Raw genomic sequence first — 22,495 nt, 5'->3', positions numbered from 1 at the left:
CTTGTTACACATACAGAGTCACCAAGTATGTTGATTTTAATTCAAGTAGTAATAATAAAAAGAACCATATAACTGACGATAGTAAAGATCACTGACATTTAAATTGTCATTTTAAAGACCACAGTTTTATGAGATTTTCATTTTAGAAATGGTTTTAAGATGTGAGCCAAAAAAAAAAGTTTCTTAGGCCTTAAATTTTAATTTTGTCTAGTATTTTCACCTTTCAAATGGAAGTGTTCTAAGTGTTATCTATTGCCTTGTTTCCTTAGTAAATAAGGAAAGTTCTCACTTGTCTGCAAGTCTTGTATCTTCAGATACATTGTTTGAAAGACACACTCAAAGAAAGAGATGGGACAGAAATGGTTCATGGAAATAAAAACATATGCCAATTTCCAGTTCATCATTTGCAATGATTACAAATGTATGGGGGAAACTATGCCATTGCTATTATTCATGTTTGTTTTAAAAATTTTCTAAATGAGAAAACTTGATATACCAAAGAAAATTTCAATAGCAAACTTCTTGAAGGGAGAGAACACATCTTACCCAAACCTGACCACATTTTCTGGTAATATAAACTAAAGAAAGACTATTTTTAAAGAGCCAGCATTGAATTAGTTCTTTATTAAAGTTGCCATTCTAAGTTACACTATACAAATTAATTGCTTTAACCTTATGAGGTAGGTACTTGCATGCATAAGGAAACTAATATTTAAAAAGCTTTGTCCCAAGTTGCATCACTGTAAAGTAGAAGAACCAAGATTTGAACCTAGGCATCGAGGCCATGTTTCATCATCACACTATAGCAGCCTCTCCAGAATTCATTACGTAGATGATAAGCATTCCAAGAGCTTAAAGGTGATCAGAAACAGCATAGAATAATGACAAAAAATTAAGAAGACATCTCAATCTATTTTTAGCTTAGAAAAATGAGTTATGTTAAATCATTAAGTAAATCTTATTTCTTAATTTTTTTTCTGAGTGGGCCAATTACATCCTTAAAAAGAACTTGAGTTAATAAGTTAGCATCCAATTGTAGTTTCATGGCAACAAGATATACAGGAAAATTCTCAATGTTTAGTAACCTACTTCTGAATTTGAACAGTTGTTTCCTGTGCCATATCAACATTAATGACACAAATTAATTTTCAATTTTAATTCATAGATAGCCATCTATTTCTTCCTCATTCTGATATTTAGGTCAAGTTAATGCAGATTTTGTTTCAAATAGAAGTTGAGATTTGACTAAAAATTTTATCCCAAGAATGTGCAAAAAACAATCACAAAATGGAAAGTACACAGAACTCAAATCCCATGTATTAATTGGGTTAAGTGGATTGTCTAAAAACACATCTTAATAATCATTTATAAACATTATTCCAATTCTACACTAATAAATATTACTGATAATACCATATGGAGAAAACAAAAGGAAAGTACTGGAGTACCTGTATTTGGGACAAGTTCTCTGAGAAGTGGAGTATCTTCCAAGGTATACGTAAATGACAGAGGTGGATAAGCAACTGCATTAACAAAGATCTTCACACTGACCCTTCCAGCTGTCCCTGCTGGGGTACAGCAGCAGACTTCACTGGAGTTGACAGAAAAAATTTCACAAGGCTCATCCCCAACAGTGACTGTGGTGTTGCCTGGGTAGAAGCCATTTCCTGTGATCACCAACGTAGTTCCACCAGCAATGCTTCCAGAAGTTGGTGTGATAGATGCCACTGCAGGGCTGCTAACAGTAAGGTTTCCCAGAGCCAAGCCTTTACTTCCCACCACAACACTAAGAGAATGAAGTCCAGCCGGAAGAGGACTCACAAGAACAGTGATGTTATTTTCATTAACATCTATTGCTCTGAACTGTTGGTTTCCAATGAAAACAGCAATGTCCTCCAAGATAGTGCCAAAGCCGTCTCCTTCAATAAGAACTTTTACAGGTCCTTCGACAGAGTTTGGGAAGATTCTTGTTACAAAAGCAGTGATGCTTTCCAAGTATGAAAAGCTGCAGTCCCCCGGACACTGGGCAGGCACTCCGTGTACCAGAAGATCCACTTTCACGGGCTGCTGGGGAGCAGGAGATGTTTCACACTCAATAGCTGAATAATTTACTGATAGAACTTTACATGGAAAATGACCCATGAAGACTTCTACACCTGCAGAAGAGACTGCAAATCCAGAGCCTTTTATGGTCACTCTTGTCATTCCCGTAGTTGATCCTGCATGTGGCAACACCGTGTCGATGTTTGGCAAAAGTACAAATCGCCTATCAAATTCATTGGATGGTGTACTGATAGCAGTGCCCAGGTTGTAGACCGTTAATGTGACAATTTCCCTGATGCCAACATCCATTGAGTTTTGAGGATCAATATGACATATAATGGAATTGTAACTACTTTCTTCTACAATACAGGGGTAGTTACCAATTGTAACCTAAAAGTGAAATGAATACGGAGACAAGTCAATACATTACTCTAGTGTGGACTTAAATTTTGTATTAACAACTAAATTTTAAAAGTTTAATCTCATGCAAACTTTTTTATTCATAAGAATATTTTGGGGGCTGATTAAGGCATCTCTTGGATTAATCTCAAAACTAAATTATGATCAGACACGAATGTTCATAGCTACATTATTCATGATAGTCAAGAAGATGAAAACAATCTAAATGCCCAGGACTGGTAAATGGATGAAGACAATGTGTATACTATATAATGGAATATTGTTTAGCCATAAAAAGAAATGAAGTACTGATAAACATAAAACAACATGGATGAACCTTGAAAGCATTATGTTTAGTGAATAAAGTTGGTCACGAATGACCATATATATTATTCTATTTATAAGAAAACTCCAGAATAGGCAAATCCATAAAGACAGAAAGTAGATTAGTGGTTATTTAGGGCTGGGAGGGTTGAAGAGATTGATGGCAATATCTAAGGGTTAGGGGTTCTTTTCTGGGGTAATAAAAATGTTCCAAAATTGAATGTGGTGATGGATGCACAGCTTTGTGAACATATTACAGGCTATTGAACTATGCACCTTAAATGGGTGAATCATATGGTATACGAATTATATTGTAATAAAGCTGTTACAAATTAAATTATGAGGTTATGGATGAAACATTTTCCTTTTACTGAGTGTATGGTAGTAAAAAGGAGATCTTTGTATTCTTACCTTATTAGCACATGTGAGATTACTGAAGCCATGTCCAGTAATGGTTATCAACTCATTTAGTATTCCAGCAGATGGACTAATGTTGTTTATAGATGGTGAAAAACAACTTGAAAGCTCAAAGACCAATCCATCTGAATTTGTAACCCTGGTATTGTTCGGGCCACACAAGGGTTCTGTTGCTAGGCAGCCTGCCACAGAGCTCCCCAAGTGCAAATTCACAGGTCCTTTAGGCAAAAGAACTGCCTGTAAGTCACGGATGATATTCTAAAACAAGAACTGTTTTCAGACTGCATTACTCTTGGTGGTGGTTTATATTCTGTTAAAAAAATTTTTGGTTTTGTTTTAATGACAAGAGGGGCTCAGGCAACATGAGGTTAAAATAAAGACCTGGGCAAAGGTGGTAGTAAAGAGAGAAGTGTGAATATAAAAATTAATTTATTTTTCAATTCATCTAAGGCCAGGTCCTATGCAGAAAACAAAACAATGACATCATCACACATTTTGATATATTTTGGGGGCACATACAGAGTGTCAAAACTTCTTCATGCTACATCTCATTGGAGGCACGGAAGGATTTTGGGAGAAAGGCAGGACAACATTAACATGGGCCTCACTTTATGGAATAAATTCTAGCCTCAGAACTGTCCAGATCTATCCAAGGTCATGTGGTTGGTCAGAGACAGAAGCAGGGTTACGCCAAGTCATCCGCTTCTTACTCCAAAAAGGCTACATACACTCTAGATCACTGGAGTAACAGGGTTTCCGTCTTTAACCTTCTTACCCCGAGCATATGTGGCTTCAGTGCTACCCACAAACAGGTGCAGGGGAATGTGCCTGGTTTCAGCTGGTAAAACTTTAATGACTCCTTGGAGAAAAGTGGAGTGCGCCTCATCAACATACCCACTGCTGTAATAATGGATTCCAGGTGAAGTAAATTGGTAAGAAAATGAACCTGCCATAAAATAACATTGTACATAATAAACACAAGCAATTAATGGATCCTCCAAAAGAAATTTCAAATGATCATTCAATCACACATGCAGATGACAGGGTTCTTATTTTTCACGCATGTGATATTTCAACAGGAAGTAGTAAAGAAACTCACTGGCTGTAAAAGAACTATCTTCTATATTGAAACTACATTCCAGGAAGACAAGATCCAGCATTAATTTTTCTAGAGAATCACATCCAGTCTGGCGTAACTTACCACATTTTAAAGAAAACTTCAACATGTGTTGAAAAACAAACAATACTTTGTATTCATGAGAAAAAGTTCAAACTGCTATATATATAGAACAAAACATATGGTCTAACTGGCACACTTTGCACTGAGTTGTCCTAGAAGAAATACTAATTTGCTGAATCCAATCAACCCAAGTTCATGACTTGCTACCAAGTTGGTATGATTAAAACACATACTCCAATTTTCTTTGTATTTTGCTTATTTTGANCTTTGTATTTTGCTATATTTTTTAATTGGTTGACTATTCCAGAATAAATAAAGATACTTCTGAATCAGAACTCATCTCTGATATACAAAATACCTTGCTTACATTCATTTATAATATTTTTATAAATTTGTAACATTTTTACTACAGCAATAAAATGCCACTAAATAATTTGTGTATTTACACATATTATTTATACAGAAGTATCTTCAATCTAAACAACATCTTTTTATTATATCTGGGAAAAGGAAACATGACACAAAAAGCAACAAAGTTGAAACATACCTGATGCAGATTTTTCTCTTCCATTCGTAAATCCTTTGCCATCATAAATTACACTTCCAGGACTGGATACAGAGAAAACCCTATATCCCATTCCCCTAAGAAATGGATGTGCTTGCCAACGCCATGTCACTGTGTCTCCCACAGACACATTTAAGACTGATGGTGACCAGGCATAACCTAATCCATGTACTGGAAGCAAGAATTGAGACATTGTTTTTTTTTTAAAGGAGAAAGAGTAAAAATTCCTCATAATTATCTTGAAAAGTATTCCATTTTTATATTTATGTGCATAATTTAAACATGTAACAAAAATAAACAGAAATAATGGAAAGTAAGATAATGAGAAGCTAAGGAAAAACATAAACCATACACCTCCAAAACTGATAATCAAGAGACAATTTGAAAAAAAAAAATCAGAAAGTCAATAAACAAGTTGTTCAGAAATATCACGTGGAATAAATTTTAAAGCTATGATCAATTCTTTAAACATGAGAATTTTCTCAGGCATAGAGGCATGCTAAAATCGATATAATTTCAATTTGAATATTTATTTAGAAACCCATGGCCAATAACAAACTACCATAACTCCGGAGGTTCTGTACTGCAGGAAAACCTAGGGGCAATTCCTCAACTTGCAAATTACAGTTGTAGACTCAAGTCTACCACTGATTCATTCTATATGTGGCCCCCAATGTCAAGGGGGTAAATTAGAGACAAACTATTGACGAATTATAGAAAGAAATAGCAATACTTTTTCCTCCGAATACTATGAAGTATTAAATAAATAAAAATAAAATCAATTTCAGGGTAGAGGGCTTCCATTATTTACAATATAGAAACGTTGGCTGATACCTGAATCTTCTCCAGTGTTGGTAATGCTGAACGTATTCCCTGTTGAACGAAGAATACATTTTATGACATTTTCTGATGAGGAAATCACATCACAAGGGAAGGACCCTAGAAAGAAAAAAGATGGGGAAAATAACATTTTCTCAAATATTTTTTTGTAACATATAGAGATGAAGTATAATTAGTAAACAGCTAAGGCCTTGCAAAAGCTCCACATTACCTAGTAAAATCTTTGACACTTTTCTGAGAGTTATCATGTTTGAGTATTATTTTAGAACAGAGACATTTACTTTTTTTTTGGTATTTCTTATTTTTTATTTATTTATTTTTGATTATGTTATGTTAGTCACCATACAGTACATCATCGGTTTTTGATGTAGTGTTCCATGATTCATTGTTTGCGTATAACACCCAGTGCTCCGTGTAATACGTGCCCTCCTTAATACTCATCACCAGGCTAGCCCGTTGCCCCACCCCCCTCCCCTCTGAACCCTCAGTTTGTTTTCCAGAGTCCACAGGCCTTTACTTTTTAAAGTGTTTTATACACATTAAATATAAAATATTTATTTATTGAAATCAAAAGCAATTATTAAATTTCTCTTTACCACTGTAACCAACACACTTAACCTTTTATACGCTAATAGCAAAATAAAGTTTCCATGATTGAGAGTATTTGTATAAAAACTCAGCACCTAAAAGCACATCTTTTATTTTATTTTTTTTAAAGATTTTATTTATTTATTTTTGTGAGAGAGAGAGCGAGGGAGCACGAGTGGAGGGGGGGCAGAGTGAGAAGCAGACCTCCCTGCTGAGTAGGGGCCTCCGATTTGGGGCTTGATCCTAGGACCCTGGATCATGACCTGAGCCAAAGGCACATGCTTAACCAACTAAGCCACCCAGGCAGCCGAAGCACATCTTTTAAAGTGAAAAAAATGATAACACCCTTCTGTGAAGGGGCTCTTACCTAAGAGCACAGTGTTCTCAGTTGGTATTGTGCTGAACCCCAAACCCATTATAGTGATTTCCGTTCCACCATATAAAGAGCCTCTCTGTGGATACATGGCAGTCACTTCCAAAACATACTGTATGGAAGCATTCAACTTGTCTCTGCAAAAGAAAAATTAATAGATGTTTCAATGAGATTTCCATGAGATCCTAGCGCTAAACTCTTATTAGGATATGATTCATTTAGGAAGAGGAAGTAGTTGAATATTTAATTAGACATTACTTTTTTGAACTAGATAATCTGATAATTAACATGACCTTAATTTAGTTGGATGGTCTGTGTTTGTATTGTATAATAATAACATATATAATATATGTAATAATGTACTATGTATAATAATAACATATAATAATAGTTTTTCCCTAACAATGAAAACTAGATTTCTGAAAATCCCATGGCAAGAATAATTTGAGATGGAGAACATTAAACTCTTATGAGAAAGATATGGTTATAAGAATTGAGGTCACAAGAAATATATGATGTCCTTTAAAACATTTTGCATATTCATTAGAGTAAAACATAAACACAGCATTATCTACAAGAGAACAGAAATGAAATTCCATATATTTTATATATGAAATAAAAGTTTTATACAACTAACTTGAATTTGTTATTCTATGTATGTTGGAAACTTGTCATGAGCTCCCTTCCCACTATTCAAATGAGAGAGTTTTAAACTTATTTTGCTTTGTTACAGACAATGGGTCTGCTAGGAGGCCATCAGAATGTACAGTGCTTTTCTGCCCTGATATTTAGAGTAGACTCCTATGTCCCAGCTCTCATCGTGAGTAAAATGAGTCTTTGTGTTAACTTTTATTTCACTTCCTCAGCATAACTGAATTCATATTTCTTGAATGGTCACTGAAATACCCAGTTTTGTATGCTGTCAATTCCGCTCATTATCTCCACCATGCCAAAGCACAAACCAGCAGCTCTTCTAGAACCCCTGTGAACTCTGACCTGTGAATCAAAGAGGGGATGTAGTTCTGGGGTTCATATTTACTGTTGCTCATCTCCCTTCACTTCAAGATTCTGCAATAATCCCTCCTCCTATTCGGAATCAGGTGTACCTGCCTTTTTTTTTTTAAATCCCTAAATTTCAGTTTCCTCTAAGTATTCTAAACCAGGACTTTTCTTATGCCAGAACTAAAATTTTACTCAAGTTTTAACAAACAGCTTCTGGGAAGAAAATACTGAAGTTACCTAAAGGAAACAGCTGAAGAAGGATTCTCTCCATCCTCTCCTTTATGGGCAGCTCCTACCCATTGCTTGGCTCAGCTGCAACGCTTTCCTGTCCCGCAGGGAAGTTAGTGCTCTCTATTATATGCTCTTACAGACCTACTACCTCTTATAGCCTTTTTTCACACCTATAATTAAATTATCGATGTAATCTTCTTGTTTGAAATCTGCCTCCCCAGCAAAACTGTGGGCATTACTAACAGTGGAGGGCACATCCCTCTTATTCTCCACAGTGAATCCAGCACTGAGAAAATTCCTGCCCCTCACCAACTGCTCGAGAAGTATTCCCATAGTAAAAGAAAATTATGTGATATATACGTAAACCTAGATTCACAGAGAATCTTACAACCTAATCTGAATGGTATTGGCCTCAAAACTAAGCACAGATCGCACTGTATGAGATCTTCTCAGAGCACTTTGCAAAAGATGTAGATAAGTGAAAAAAGCAACTGAAATATTGTAAAGTCAATGACTATTTCTTTTCTTATCCCAAAACCATTAGCCCCATGTGTTCCACAACTCCTCAAGTTTATGGTCATTACTATACCTTGTTGATGCAAAGCCCCAGTTTCTGACTTCTACATGGATATCATGTTTTCCAGGAGACAACTTGGGCAAAAGACATCTAATACCTGTGAAGTTCCACTGAAAAATCTGACAGGGTTTTCCTCCAACATATACCTCCACATTTTGTGTGAGTTCATTTCCAAAATTATAACCCTTAATTGTTAAATTAACTTCACCTATTATTTTAAAAGAGAATAAAAGTTTTACAAGAAGATTCAACTTATTATGTGGCATAAAATTTGCATATTAAATAAACCAACTCATTTCTTTTTTTCAATTCTAAGAGTTTTATTTTTATTTTTTTTATTATTGTTATGTTCAATTAGCCAACATATAGTACATTAGTTTTTGATGTAGTGTTCAACAATTCATTAGTTGCGTATAACACCCAGTGCTCATCACCACACGTGCCCTCCTTAATACCCATCACCTGGTTACTCCATTCCCTCCCCTTCTGTAACCCTCAGGTTGGTTCCCGGAGTCCAGAGTCTCTCATAGTTTTAACCAACTCATTTCTTATCTTTTATTGGACTTAGGAAATTCTAATGCTTGCAGAGGCAAAAGAAAAATCAGTGAAAGAATTGATAGCTGCCACGTTGAGATAAAATTCATGCTTAACTGTTTCACAGGGAAAAAAAGATGACAAAGTACTTTCTAAAAAACTTAAAATTGTTCTCCTTATGGCACATGTTTGAAGTGAAATAATAAGTAGACTAATCTATGCTTANCAGTGAAAGAATTGATAGCTGCCACGTTGAGATAAAATTCATGCTTAACTGTTTCACAGGGAAAAAAAGATGGCAAAGTACTTTCTAAAAAACTTAAAATTGTTCTCCTTATGGGACATGTTTGAAGTGAAATAATAAGTAGACTAATCTATGCTTAAAAAAAATAAAACTTGTGGCTGGTTTTGCTTTAAGAAACAACTGTAGAAGAAACTATGCTTCAAAAACCCTTCTAGAAATAGTTTACATCTATGTNGGTTTTGCTTTAAGAAACAACTGTAGAAGAAACTATGCTTCAAAAACCCTTCTAGAAATAGTTTACATCTATCTATGTTGTGTGTATATATATAGCTTACATATACATGTATATCTTACATATATACACCTTACATATATATGTCAAATGACTGATCTGATTGAAATTTTTCTTACCTTGTATTGTTCGTACTTTTGGACTAAAATCAGTTACAACTGGAGTCTGTAAACAATTATAACTATAAGCATCCTTTGCTGTGGCTTGAAATCCACTGGTAATAACTGAAATATCAACTGTACCCTCAATTCTCTGAAATAAGAAGAAAAGATAAAACAAGAAAATATTAAAACAAAAAACAAAAATAAAACATTAGAAAATATTAAGTATTGAGATGAAGAAATCCAATGCCTATAATCAAATAGAATTATTCAAAATAAACTGCTGAAGATGTTTGGTTTCAAAGTCATGAATCAGAATCATTTTTCAGATATTTAGAAAGCTGTGGTATCCAATGTAATCTACATGTTTTAATTTTTTAGATAAAGATATATGATAAAGTGGTTTTGAGGGTGTTTATGACCAATTTAAATGCACAAATATTACTGGATTCCTAAGGGCTCTGCAATACAGTTCATATGCTCTGGACAACCGACTCTTATTTTTTTTTTAATGTTTTGAAAGATTGTATTTATTTATTTGAGAGAGAGACAGCAGGAGCAGGGGGAGGGGCAGAGGGAGAGAGAGAAGCTGATTCCCCACTAAGCAGGGAGCCCAACGCAGGGCTCAATCCCAGGACCCTGGGATCATGACCTAAGCCAAAGGCAGACACTTAACTGACTGAGCCACCCAGATGTCCCTGGACAGGTGACTCTTTTAAATTGATAAAGCAAAGGTGCTAAAAGTTTTGACACTTTGCTCTTAAAACACACTCAAATGTAATTTTTTATTCCCCTTCACTGACAAATCACATTGTAAGTTTTTGCTGACCTAGTTTCAGAATCAGACTAACGCTTGGACCCCTAAGAAAAATGTTTGGTACTTTCACTGATAGAATATCTATACACTTCCCAGTTAGGAATAAACATTTGTCCAGCATGTAGCATTTGCTTAACATGCACTCAGCATTTAACTGAATGATGTAATTTGAACAAAGTTTTCATCTACCATATCCTTCAGATTTTCATCATCATTTGGTCCAACACGTGCTCAAATTTACTTTTCCTACAGATTTCAACTACATAACACCCACAATGAGTCTGCTCAATTTTTTTAATGTTAGTTACTGGATTCAGCATCCTTTTGCACATAATAAGCAAACAAGTGTCTTGGTTTAAGTTTAGACACTATTTTTTAAGATAAAGAACAATGACTATTGCTAAGATAAAATATTGCATGAGGAATTTCACATGGGTTTTTTTTGTATTTGCTTTATTAATTATTGTCGACTAACTGAAACTTTATCACATTTAAGGCATAGATTCTTCTTTTTAGAAACAAAAAAAGTTTAGATTTGCTTCTCTGAATTTTTTTTTAGACTGTTAGTACTGAATTTTTTTCATCCTTCAATTTACCTGGTCAATTCTCACTCATCGTTCAAGTTCTTTTTTTTTTTTTTAAAGATTTATTTGTTTATTCGATAGAGATAGAGACAGCCAGCGAGAGAGGGAACACAAGCAGGGGGAGTGGGAGAGGAAGAAGCAGGCTCATAGTGGAGGAGCCTGATGTGGGGCTCAATCCCATAACGCCGGGATCACACCTTGAGCTGAAGGCAGATGCTCAACCGCTGTGCCACCAGGCACCCCCATCGTTCAAGTTCTGATAGGCCATCAATTTTTCTGTGAAACTCTTTCTATAACCTCTCCTCACTATATTTTTTAAAATTTTTTTTAAGTTTTTTTTTAAGATTTTATTTATTTATTCGACAGAGAGAGAGAGACAGCCAGTGAGAAAGGGAACACAAGCAGGGGGAGGGTGGAGGAAGAAGCAGGCTCCCAGCAAAGGAGCCTGATGTGGGGCTCGATCCCAGAACGCCAGGATCACACCCTGAGCCGAAGGCAGACGCTTAATGACTGAGGCTCCCCTTTCCTCACTATCTTTTATTTTTACTTTGTATCTACTTCTATTATTTCAAGTGGAACACATTGTTTAATACTGGTTTATGCATCTGTCTTTCCAAATGGTAAGTATCTAGTATATGAATATAATGCTTCCTTTTTGGATCTTAGAAGAAAGATGTTGAAGAAATAGTTGTTACAGAACAACACTGTAATGCCACAGTTCCTAGGTAAAAATGACACGTGTTTAACCTACTGAGATTTAGGTTTTCAGGAAAAAAAAATGACTGAAATCAGATGCCTTACTTTTGGTGTTCTGCAGGTTATCTTATTCAAATCCCCTTCAATCACATTGCAGGTTTCATTTGCAACTAATACCTTTGAGTTTTCATTAAAGCCAAATCCAGTTACAGTCAGAAGAGTACCACCTTCAAAAGGAAACAACAATAACAATAATAGATCAACAATAACAAAAGGAAACCGGCAAGAATCTAACTCATCATTCAAGAATTTTCTAACCATCAAGAGATGGGTTGACAAATAATCAAGGATCAGACTCGAGATGTGTATAATCACCACCACATCTGGGAGCCAGAGCTCTGAAGTCTGGAACCATCAAGGAACTGGGCCAAGCGATTTAATGAAATAACAGATTTGGAACCACCATTTGCTTTGGGGCATCTCTAGCAGCAACTGCTATTTTCCATAGTGACCTCTTCATTCTAAAGAGAAATTATGCTGTTTCTACATAATTAACCATTCTGTGGGAGGGAATGAAAGTGAATTATGACTTTTCCCAAATCTCAAATTTTAATATCTCTATGCAAAATGAGCCAAGAAAAAATCCCAACAAACAAAAAGAAAGTAAAACAAAAACACAAAACACACCAAAAAGATCGAGACCAAAGCAAAAATCCAAAACCGAGCATCATCAAACAAAGGCAAAGGAAATGAAGCAGAACAGGAAAAAATGTGTTATTTTCTTTCCATCTTCTGCATCAGCCTTCCTTTCCCCGATTTGTTCCTGGAACTTTTTCTGGGTCAAGTAGCTCCATTGAGACTGCGGTTACAAATGGAGCAGCTGGTAAGCAGAATAATAACTAATAAATCTTATCTTGACATAATTGATGAGCTTGTTATAGAAACATGTAATAATTGATGATATTAATTCAATAACCTAAGATGTAAGTATAAGCAGTCACCCTGATTTATGCTTTATAAGAAACAAAAGAATTAGTCAGCCATTTAATCACTGTGCCTTCCAAAACGGGAGTCTCCTTTGTTCTATATGAGGGAGCTTGGGGTTCCTCTCCCTCCACCCTGCTCCAGAAATAGTACAGTGAAATGACAGAAATGCATGCAATTTTCTTTGTTTAGAACAATTAACTATTACCTGCCAGGCTGCCAGAAGCAGGCCAGATGTGTGAGATCCGATTCTGATAAGTAAAGTAGAAGACCTCACCCCCCACATTCCGCGCCAGTCCAACACCAGCTACGGACACAGCAACTGGGAAATGCCCAGCACTTCCATTCAGAATCTGGCACTTGATCTCATTTTCTTGTGATAAAAAGAAAAACATGATGAATTAAATATGTTTGTAAGATAAAATTACCGAAATTTTATATTTGTAACTAGGATTATTGGCCTTCATTTTTATACCCCAAGTAATGTATCTAAGGAAAACTACTCATATATTAATGGGGTGAAAGTTTTTGCAAGCTACCTGGTGTTATGAATCAGACACTGTTAGAAAAAAGCTAGGTGAAAAAATAATAAAAGCAAAATGAACAATTTGCCCTTGACTTCTACTGTGGCGAAAAAAAAAAAAAGGTTACTGTAATAATAACTTAAAAGTCCTAATCTGTAAAATCATTTATATCAATAATTCTAAAAATGTTGGTTCAATGTATGATTTATGTCCAAAACTAAGTAAAATCAGGTTTCATCAAGAATGGTGATCAAAACCTAAATGAAAACCTATCCTTCACAGTTCATTCAAAACAGTATATGTGCATTTATAATACAAGTGCATTATTGATTTAGATCTCAAGAATGCACAGAATATCTGAATTAAAAACAACTTTTTGAAGGGAAAGAACAAAAATCAACTGTTATGGGATAAAGACACTGTACAGCCCTGAAAGAATTAGTCTGTGGTCATAACCAAAGATTAAAAAGATAGTGCATTTATCCAGAGAAGTTGGCCAATTTCATGCCCCCATAGGGTCATCTATAGAAGGATTATTGTAATACTGCTCTTTGAGTCTACCTTCTCTTAGAGAAAAGAAATTAGATGTAATGGCAATAATTTTACTAAGGACCTACCATCCACAGAAAGAAGAGAGCAACCCATTGGTCCAACTGAAACTGATAGAGCTGAATCGGGAGAAAATCCAGAGCCTGATATGGTTAGAATTGCGCTTTTTTCATAGGACCCTGAAAATGATCAATTTGAACAACAATATTAAAATGAAAAAACCACAGAATCTGTTCTTACGAAATCAAATGCTTTGCAGAGAAAAATATGCCTATCTTCTAAAGGCTATAAACAATAAGCCATAAAGCAGGGGAAAATAGGCACATATTTACCAATGGTCAATTTTTTCCATTGAATTGCTCTACATTGCTTCATGTTTTAAATCTATGTTGATAGAGATTAGCAGAAGAATTATCTGACTGAAGTACGGAATGACATAGAGAAAGGAAAATTACTGTTATGACAAACAAAGTAAACAGGCATCTCTGTATGGTAACTTACACTATGACGGACTGCCATCACAAATTCATGACAAAAGGATGAACTGCACAATATGTGTTGTGGGCACTTTCCACTTGTGATAAAATAAGATTCCTCTATCTAGGGTGACACACATCCTCAAGTCCCTGAGATATTACCAGCGTACACCCACCATCTCAGCACCTTATATTTAATGTTTTTCCATTCACTCTAGTGTCCAGATTTGGTCAATAAATGATATGGTCACCCTACCTATATAACATCACATACAACATGGATTCCATGTGGATTTAAATAGCTAAGAATGAAAAATGTGAAATTCTAGAATTTTAGAAGAAAACATAATCAAACATCTTAACTTTAATGTACAGATGGGTTTCTTAAATAAGAGTAAAAAGCCATGGTTAACCATAAAGGAAAAGATAAATCAATTGGAACAAATCCATGATTGAAATGGTTCTTCCGTAAGCAGGATACTAAAAGTGCAGGTGACGTACTGGGAGAAGACATGTGCAAAGGATTGGGAAACATAATATATAATATGCAGCTATAAGTCAATAGAAAAAAGACAACTGATAAATGGATAAAGGATGTTAACAAGCAATTTGCAGAAGAAATAGCCCAAATATCTGAGAAACATATGAGAAGATGCTCACACGCATTACTCATCAGGGAATAGACAAATTAAGATGATGATGAGATAACCCCTTTCACCCATCAGATTGACCAAAATTAGGAAGCTGGTGATACCAAGTATTGACAAGGATGTGGGGAATACGGCACTCTCATGCCTGCTGCAAGTACAGGCACTCTGGAGAGCAATTTGGTCATCTAATAAACTGAATACACATTAACTCATTTATTAGCCAGCAATTCTGTCTCTGGGCTTATACCCTAAAGAAGTTCCAGGATGTATGCAATAGGGGACTTGTGCAGCAAAGCTCAATACACTTATGGGTGAAAGCAAAAAACTGCAAACAATCTAAATGTCCATCAATAGAGACAAAAATAAATTGGTATATTCATGAAGAATTTTAAAATGATGAATTAGACATGCAAAAACCATATAAGTATTTCTCAAAATAAATGCTGAATGACAAAAAGTCAGATGCAAATGATATTTGCAGTGTAATAGCTCTGATATTTACATTTCAACGTCTCTTTCATAAGCTTAAAAAAACTGGCAAAATTACCATGTGTGCCTGTTATATACAAAAGGTATTAAAATGGCATGGAAGAATACACACAAAATTAATTATTGTGACTGCCTCTGGGGAGATTTGTAGGGACCAGAAGCAGAGATTTGGCCTCAAGAGGATTTTAGCTATTCCTATAATATTTCCTTTCTTAAATTGATGATTGGAAGTAAATAGGACAAAATGCTAACAGTGCTAATTTTCAATGAAGAGCATATAGGTGTTTTTTATAGCATTATTTATAAGTATAAATGTCTTTTATACTTATAAGTATCTTTTCATTATTTTTAAATTTATCAAAATATGGCAAAAGGCAATTCAGATTGTTAATTATTTTGAGTAAGAAACAATTTTTTCCAGAAGTGCATATAAAAATGGAAATTCATTACAAAATACAAGGGTAGATACAAAAAATATAAATACCAAAGAACCACAATCAAATGAAAGTTAATCTAATTCTTATTCTTGAGAGTTTTGACCCCATGTAACATGAATTGTCCCAAAGTAATATCATTACTGTAAAAAAAAGTCTGAAGAACATATTATTTCAACACAAAGATGTACTGTTTTTAAAATTTCCCTTTTTTCCCCTGATATATAATTAGCAGATGAATTTTTCTACTAGCTACCAAGATTAAATCTGTGATGATAGCATCTGAGTTTATCTTTCTGACTGAAACAAAAGGTCACTCCTAACAATCCTTAGTCCTGCCGTTCACTTCAGTACTGGGAGTTCAGACACAAAGCGTAATCATGTTTTTTAAAGTAATAACATATCATGAAGATATGGTACAATGTGTCACCCAAGACTGAGTTCTTGGCAATAATTTTTTCTCTCTAGTTCTCAAGTCTAGGACCTAATTATTTTTCTTTTACTAAACAGCAGCTGTCTCATTACCGGCCTTTTAGTCCTACATCCCCTAGAAGTGGTCTCATAAGATTCCTGTTAATACCCCAGCAAGCAGAATCTCACAAAAATGCCTCATCAGAGTGAAATTTTAGAGACTGATTCTAACGTGGTGAAATTAGAGAAGTGGAAGACTGGCAAGTTCCATTTCAAATATGATTTTTTTTTTCAAAAATAAACAAGAAATGTTCTTTCTACAGCTTTCTGATCTGATAGATTTTTTTTTTTTGACTATGTAGAAAATGTCTGCTTGCCGGAGTTGGTGAAACTTGTATATTAAAAAATCATTATTAGTTTACAGTTTTGGTAGTTGTCTTCCACCCTCTACTCCAAGTTATAAGGCAGGAGATTACCTTGAGATGGGTTTATGGCCCGGACTAATGGAGTGGCCATGGGATCCCATGTAAAACCACAGTCACCCGAACATTTAGCTGGAATTCCATTGACATAGACTTCAACCTCAAATAAAGAAACAGAGAACAGGGGTAGCATGGCTAAGGAGAATATGCATAGGATTTTTAAAAATGATGGAATTTTATTTGTTTGCTTGTATGTTTATAAAAATTAGTCTATTCATTCATATTTTTTCTGCTTTGACCATTCATTCATTCAGCAAGTGTGCCTCCTATGCAAAGGCACTGTTGTAAATGTTAAAATACAGTAATACAACATTAAACGCAACCGGCGACATCCCTGCTGTCACTCAATTTATATTCTAGTGGGGAGAGACAGTTATAAATTTTTTTAAGATTTTATTTATTTATTTGAGAGAGAGAGCTCATGAGAGAGAACACGAGCAGGGCAAAGGGAGAGGAAGAGGGACAAGCAGACTCCCCGCTGAGCAGGGAGCCCAATGCGGGGCTCGATAGATCCCAGGACCCTGAGATTATGACCTGAGCCAAAGTCAGACACCCAAGTGACTGAGCCACCCAGGCACCCCAAGACTAAAAATTTTTTTAAAAAGTAAATATGTATTATGCCTTAGTGGTGAGTAGTGCTATGAAGGAAAATAAAGGTTGCTCTTGAGAAAGTCATCTAAACTCCTTATATGTTAATTTTCTCATCATTAAAGTAGTAATAGTAATAATTACTTCACAGAATGACTGTAAAGATTAAATGAAAGAATATATTTTCAAATTCTAACAGGTAGTAGTAAAGCTTAAAAATCCACTCCTTTATCATAAGGAAGATAATTTTCCCAAAAGTCATAAAATAATATTATTGAGTTGATCAACCATTGACACAAATATTCACATGAAAATAAAGACATCATCCCTGCTGTTTAACTGGTCTTTAATGTATTACAAAGTAGTTACACATTTAAAATTATGTTAAACGTCATGAGGAAAGTTTCAAGAATACCTGTGGCTGTTGGCTGGGTGTACGAAGTAGGTCTCCAAGTATGCGTTGTCTGAATAAGCCACCTTCCTTTATCTTCACAACTGTCATATTAGCCTTTTCTCCAAGAATATTGGGATCATTAACCTATTGTTACACAAAATAATTTTACTAGAATGGTTATGATAAATATGACCACACTAGTTTTTCTTTTTAAAATTAAGCAGGGTTGAAAGTGAATAAAAGCCAAGGATTAAAAAAAAAAAAGCATTTGAAAACATTTTAGTCACAGTTTTTGAAAAAGGAACCTCTTCACAAGTGAGCATAATCTATCCCCAATAAAATGCTAAGATTATTGTCTTATCATATATTGCATCAATTACAAGTTAAATTAAATGCCTAAAAGTAACCTGAATTTTTAGAATAAAATATATCCCAGGAAAATGAATTTACTAAATTTTATTTTCTCAGTACATTCTATGCTTTTTCTGAATATGACTGCTTTGACAAATGATTGTTGAATAGTTGAATAATTTATTCCTCTTTCTACCTGAGAGTCAACTTTTCTCCTTCAGCATTTTCACCCCGACTATCCTTTTTTTCATCCACTTGTGGAATTGTACTTCTTGCCAATAATAAATTTTTGCCAAATAATAAAAATGAATCAAATCAATTCAATATGTACAACTTGGTCATTCCAAAATGTCTCTGCCAATACAGTAGGTTTCTGGTATATACCGTGGCTAACAAAGAGATAGGAGTCTCCATGCTGAGCCGAAGTGCTGATAAGAAGAAGAAATGATGGGCAAGCAGAGGAGACTGATCAGAAAAGAGACAAAGGAGTAAATGCACAGACACCAGCAAAGATACCAAGAAGACCAGTTACTAGAGCTGCTCAGCTCCAGAATCTTCTAATTCTCATTTTAGACGATGCATTTTCTTAAATAACCTCCATATCTCTATGACTTACTGTTTTGCACCTCCATAGCCCATGTGTGTACATTGTATGCTACATTTATACACCTTTTTTTCCCCTCCTCTTTCCCCTCTCTCCTATTTTTTCCCCCTATAATGGTTTCATAAGTAGACTGCTGTATTTCTTCCACCTTACGTCATGGACATCTCTCCAGGTGACTATCCAGGTCTACCTGTGGCTGCATGACAGTCATGCTAAGGTTGTGGCATTTTAACAAGCATTCTTCTACTGATAAGGAAAGGTTCCTAGGTTTTTACTATTACAAATCCTGCTTCAGTGACTACCTCTGTGCCTATATCATTTCATATTTGTGTTATTTCAGTAGTATAGCGTTAAATAGCTGAGACTGCCAAATCAGAAGGTATCTATATTCATATCCTGCTACATAATGCCCCCAAAAGGTCATACTAATTGACTGTCTCCCCAATGGTGCTTGAGAAAGACTGTTTCCTCACACTCTCACTGTCACTGGAAAGCATCATCTTTTTAATGTTCGACAATCTGAGCCCCCAGACACCTCTAGACTCTTCTTCACATACTCCGGGCCTGACCCCTGTTCCCTGCCCCTTCACACTCTAACTAAGCAAAGGTAATTAGATGGCAGCTTAACATGTGACTCCCTTATGAACTTGAAAGTCATTTTTATTTTCCCTGCCCCTTCACACTCTAACTAAGCAAAGGTAATTAGATGGCAGCTTAACATGTGACTCCCTTATGAATTTGAAAGTCATTTTTATTTTTTATTTATTTTTTTTAAAGATTTTATTTATTTATTCGACAGAGATAGAGACAGCCAGCGAGAGAGGGAACACAAGCAGGTGGAGTGGGAGGAAGAAGCAGGCTCACAGCGGAGGAGCCTGATGTGGGGCTCGATCCCACAACGCCGGGATCACGCCCTGAGCTGAGGGCAGACGCTTAACCTCTGTGCCACCCAGGCGCCCCCTGAAAGTCATTTTTTGAACCAGAAAAGTATCCAAGGCCCCAGAATACAGCTTTAGTTGATGGTGGTAGAATTATAGGCAGCAAGGGTGATTACACTTGGTTCCCCCAGATTTAGTTCTGAGACTGGCGCTGCCTGGCCTCCTCCTGTCCCTGTCAAGGATCTTCTAACACCAATTCTTGAATTTTTTCCAGAGGGGACAGCAAATAAAGTACCAAGAGCGATTCTCCATGAAAGAGAACATCATGTCAACATAACTGAGAACAATCTTCTCTTCAATTTCCTTTTTTTAATGTTTAGAGTTTGCATTTTTTAAAAATATAGACAGTCTCAAATTCTTATAAAAATGAGGCAGGGTGAAAAAAAAAAAAGAGAGAGACAGGGTGCAAATAAGCAAGCAACACCCAGAAGGAAAAAAAAAAAAAAAAACTAAGCCAGCGGAGGGAACCTGTAGAAGATTCTGCTTTCCACATCTGCTTCTCCACTTGATGTTCCACGAATATCCAGAGCACGTTCCCTCGCGGGTCACTGACACGCGGCCCACTTCTTCCACACTCTGGAGCGCAAACTGCAAATCTGGAGCTGATGCTGTGGCCGGAAGGCCTGCACTCACAGGAGAACAGGAAATAGGAGTGAAAAATTCACGAATAAATTCCACCCTTAAGATACAGGAAATGTGTACTGCATAGTATCACTTGTAAGCTAACTGTCCTCCTTCAATATAGAAAAATGAAATTTGTATCTGATTTATGCCAAGAATTTACGTATCCCTTGGAAGCAAAAATCACATGAGTAATATACTTCAGATTATAGCCTTGGCTCAAATATTTTTATTTTTAATATTGATTAACTTTATAAATAACCTATAAGCCAAGCGATACAAAAGAAAAACAAACTTTTGGAAATATAACCTGTTATATCTAGAGAGATGATAAAGAAGAAGTGAAAATATAATTTGTTCTGAATAATTTAGTTTTACATTACTAACATTATCTTAACTATATAAATTATGTGGAGAAATCATATTAGAAAGAAATACACCAAAATGTTTATTATGGCTGTCTAGATCAGTACTATCCAACTGATGTGTATATATATATATATATATATATATATATATAATGATATATGTTATATACAATTTTATATATATATACACACACACACACACAACGTTCTGAACTTTTGTCATATACCTTTGAGGATGTGTCCGTAAGCTTGAATGTCAAAGCTGCCACTTAGAGGTGGGGACGCGGCTTGAATTCTTTGAATACGAATCTTTGACTCCCCTGGCCAATTACTTCCTCTGTAAACAGACTCATTCTCTGTCTCATTTGTGATTATCTAATTTCCAAAATAAATATTGATAAAATGATTAAACGTAAGAATGGCTAACATGATTTCTATTTCACTATCGTACAATCCTGCGACGTGACATAAATGAGCCTCAGGTATTCAGGATTCTTCAGAACATTAAGGAGAGTCACATAAATCAACACAGGCCATACCTACACAGCTGCAATAATGAGGCCAAAGTCAACTCAGTCATCTGTGCAGCAATCAGCTGGAACCACAGTAACACCTCATTAATTCAGAGTGTACCCCCCATCACTCAACGAACAAATATTTATTGAACAGGCATTCCAGTCAAGGTTCAGTGCTAATCACGGTGGGGAAGCAGGGAAACACAAGATGAAGTCTTAGCTATCAAAAAACTAAAATGCTTTTTGGAGAAGTAACATATGGGGACTATAAAACTAACAATATGTGATAGTATAGAATCGGCACAGAGACTGATCCAGACTCAGAAAAAGCCTGTGTGATGTTGAGTGCCAATCCATTGACCAAAGCAACAGTGTTATAAAAATTCATAGATTGTAACTCTAATAGTGAAAATGAGAGTCTCCTGCTTCTGAGCCCTCATAGTTGTCTGTGAATCTTGTAGAATTTAAAACTAGAAGCCTCGTTGCCCACTGAAATGAGTAAACATAATCGCGGAAAGACATATGCAAGAATGTTCATTGCAGCTTTATTCATAATAGTGCCAAACTGGAAATAAGGGAAAAGCCCATCCATTGCATGGTCAAATTGTGGTACATTCATACCATGGACTATGGTAAAGCAATGACAAAGAATGAACTACAGCTGCATGCAACACATAAATCTCACAGCAGCAAATAAAAGGAGCTAGACTCAAAAGAACACATACTGTCCTATGTACTGAAATGAATATTAAAAACAAGCAAAGCTACTTATTGGTGGTAGAAATCAAAACAGTGGTTTTCCAGGGGTGAAGAGTGAGTAATCTAATGACACAAGACACAAGGAAGGCTCTTGGGGAGCTAATGATTTTCTTTATCTTGATCTGAGTAGTGGTTACATGAGGGCATTTACTTTGTAAAAATTCATGGAATTCAGCAAGGCTACAGGATATAAGATCAACACAAAAAACAGTCACATTCCTATATACAAAAGCAAGCATGTAGAAACCAAAATGAACAACATAGACGATTTACAATTGCTTCAAAGAAAAACGAAATACATATAAATCTAACAAAACATGTACTGGATCAGACCTGATTGCAAAATGTTGATGAAAGCAATCAAAGAAGACCTAAATACACTGATGAAAGAATGCAAAGAAGATCTAAGTTAATGGAGATGCCCTGTTCATGAATTGCAGGACCAATAAAACTGTGAATTCTTTCCAAAACAATGAATAGGTTTAGTGCAATTCTTATCAAAGTCTTATCAAGATTTTTGTAGACATAACAAGTTTATTCCAAAATTTACA

General features: G+C 35.4%; 1 protein-coding gene across 1 annotated transcript in view; it reads right to left on the bottom strand.

Moving 5' to 3' along the window:
- PKHD1L1 (PKHD1 like 1) overlaps nucleotides 1-22,495 on the bottom strand; it is a 165,871-nt gene that overhangs the window by 97,405 nt on the left and 45,971 nt on the right. The window contains exons 24-38 of the mRNA XM_034668487.1: nucleotides 20,898-21,045; nucleotides 20,150-20,304; nucleotides 17,810-17,932; nucleotides 16,801-16,906; nucleotides 13,933-14,043; nucleotides 13,000-13,164; nucleotides 11,913-12,034; nucleotides 9,729-9,861; nucleotides 8,552-8,747; nucleotides 6,724-6,866; nucleotides 5,763-5,867; nucleotides 4,911-5,099; nucleotides 3,959-4,129; nucleotides 3,178-3,401; nucleotides 1,449-2,433 (exon numbers count right to left, since the gene is read on the bottom strand). Coding sequence (XP_034524378.1) covers nucleotides 1,449-2,433; nucleotides 3,178-3,401; nucleotides 3,959-4,129; nucleotides 4,911-5,099; nucleotides 5,763-5,867; nucleotides 6,724-6,866; nucleotides 8,552-8,747; nucleotides 9,729-9,861; nucleotides 11,913-12,034; nucleotides 13,000-13,164; nucleotides 13,933-14,043; nucleotides 16,801-16,906; nucleotides 17,810-17,932; nucleotides 20,150-20,304; nucleotides 20,898-21,045 — 3,076 coding nt within the window. The remainder of the gene's footprint in view (nucleotides 1-1,448; nucleotides 2,434-3,177; nucleotides 3,402-3,958; nucleotides 4,130-4,910; nucleotides 5,100-5,762; nucleotides 5,868-6,723; nucleotides 6,867-8,551; nucleotides 8,748-9,728; nucleotides 9,862-11,912; nucleotides 12,035-12,999; nucleotides 13,165-13,932; nucleotides 14,044-16,800; nucleotides 16,907-17,809; nucleotides 17,933-20,149; nucleotides 20,305-20,897; nucleotides 21,046-22,495) is intronic.

The sequence above is a fragment of the Ailuropoda melanoleuca genome, chromosome 9, assembly GCF_002007445.2.
Source record: "Ailuropoda melanoleuca isolate Jingjing chromosome 9, ASM200744v2, whole genome shotgun sequence".
NCBI lineage: Eukaryota > Metazoa > Chordata > Mammalia > Carnivora > Ursidae > Ailuropoda > Ailuropoda melanoleuca.
Note: the sequence above shows the minus strand (reverse complement) of the source record. Positions and strands in the feature narration are given on the sequence as shown.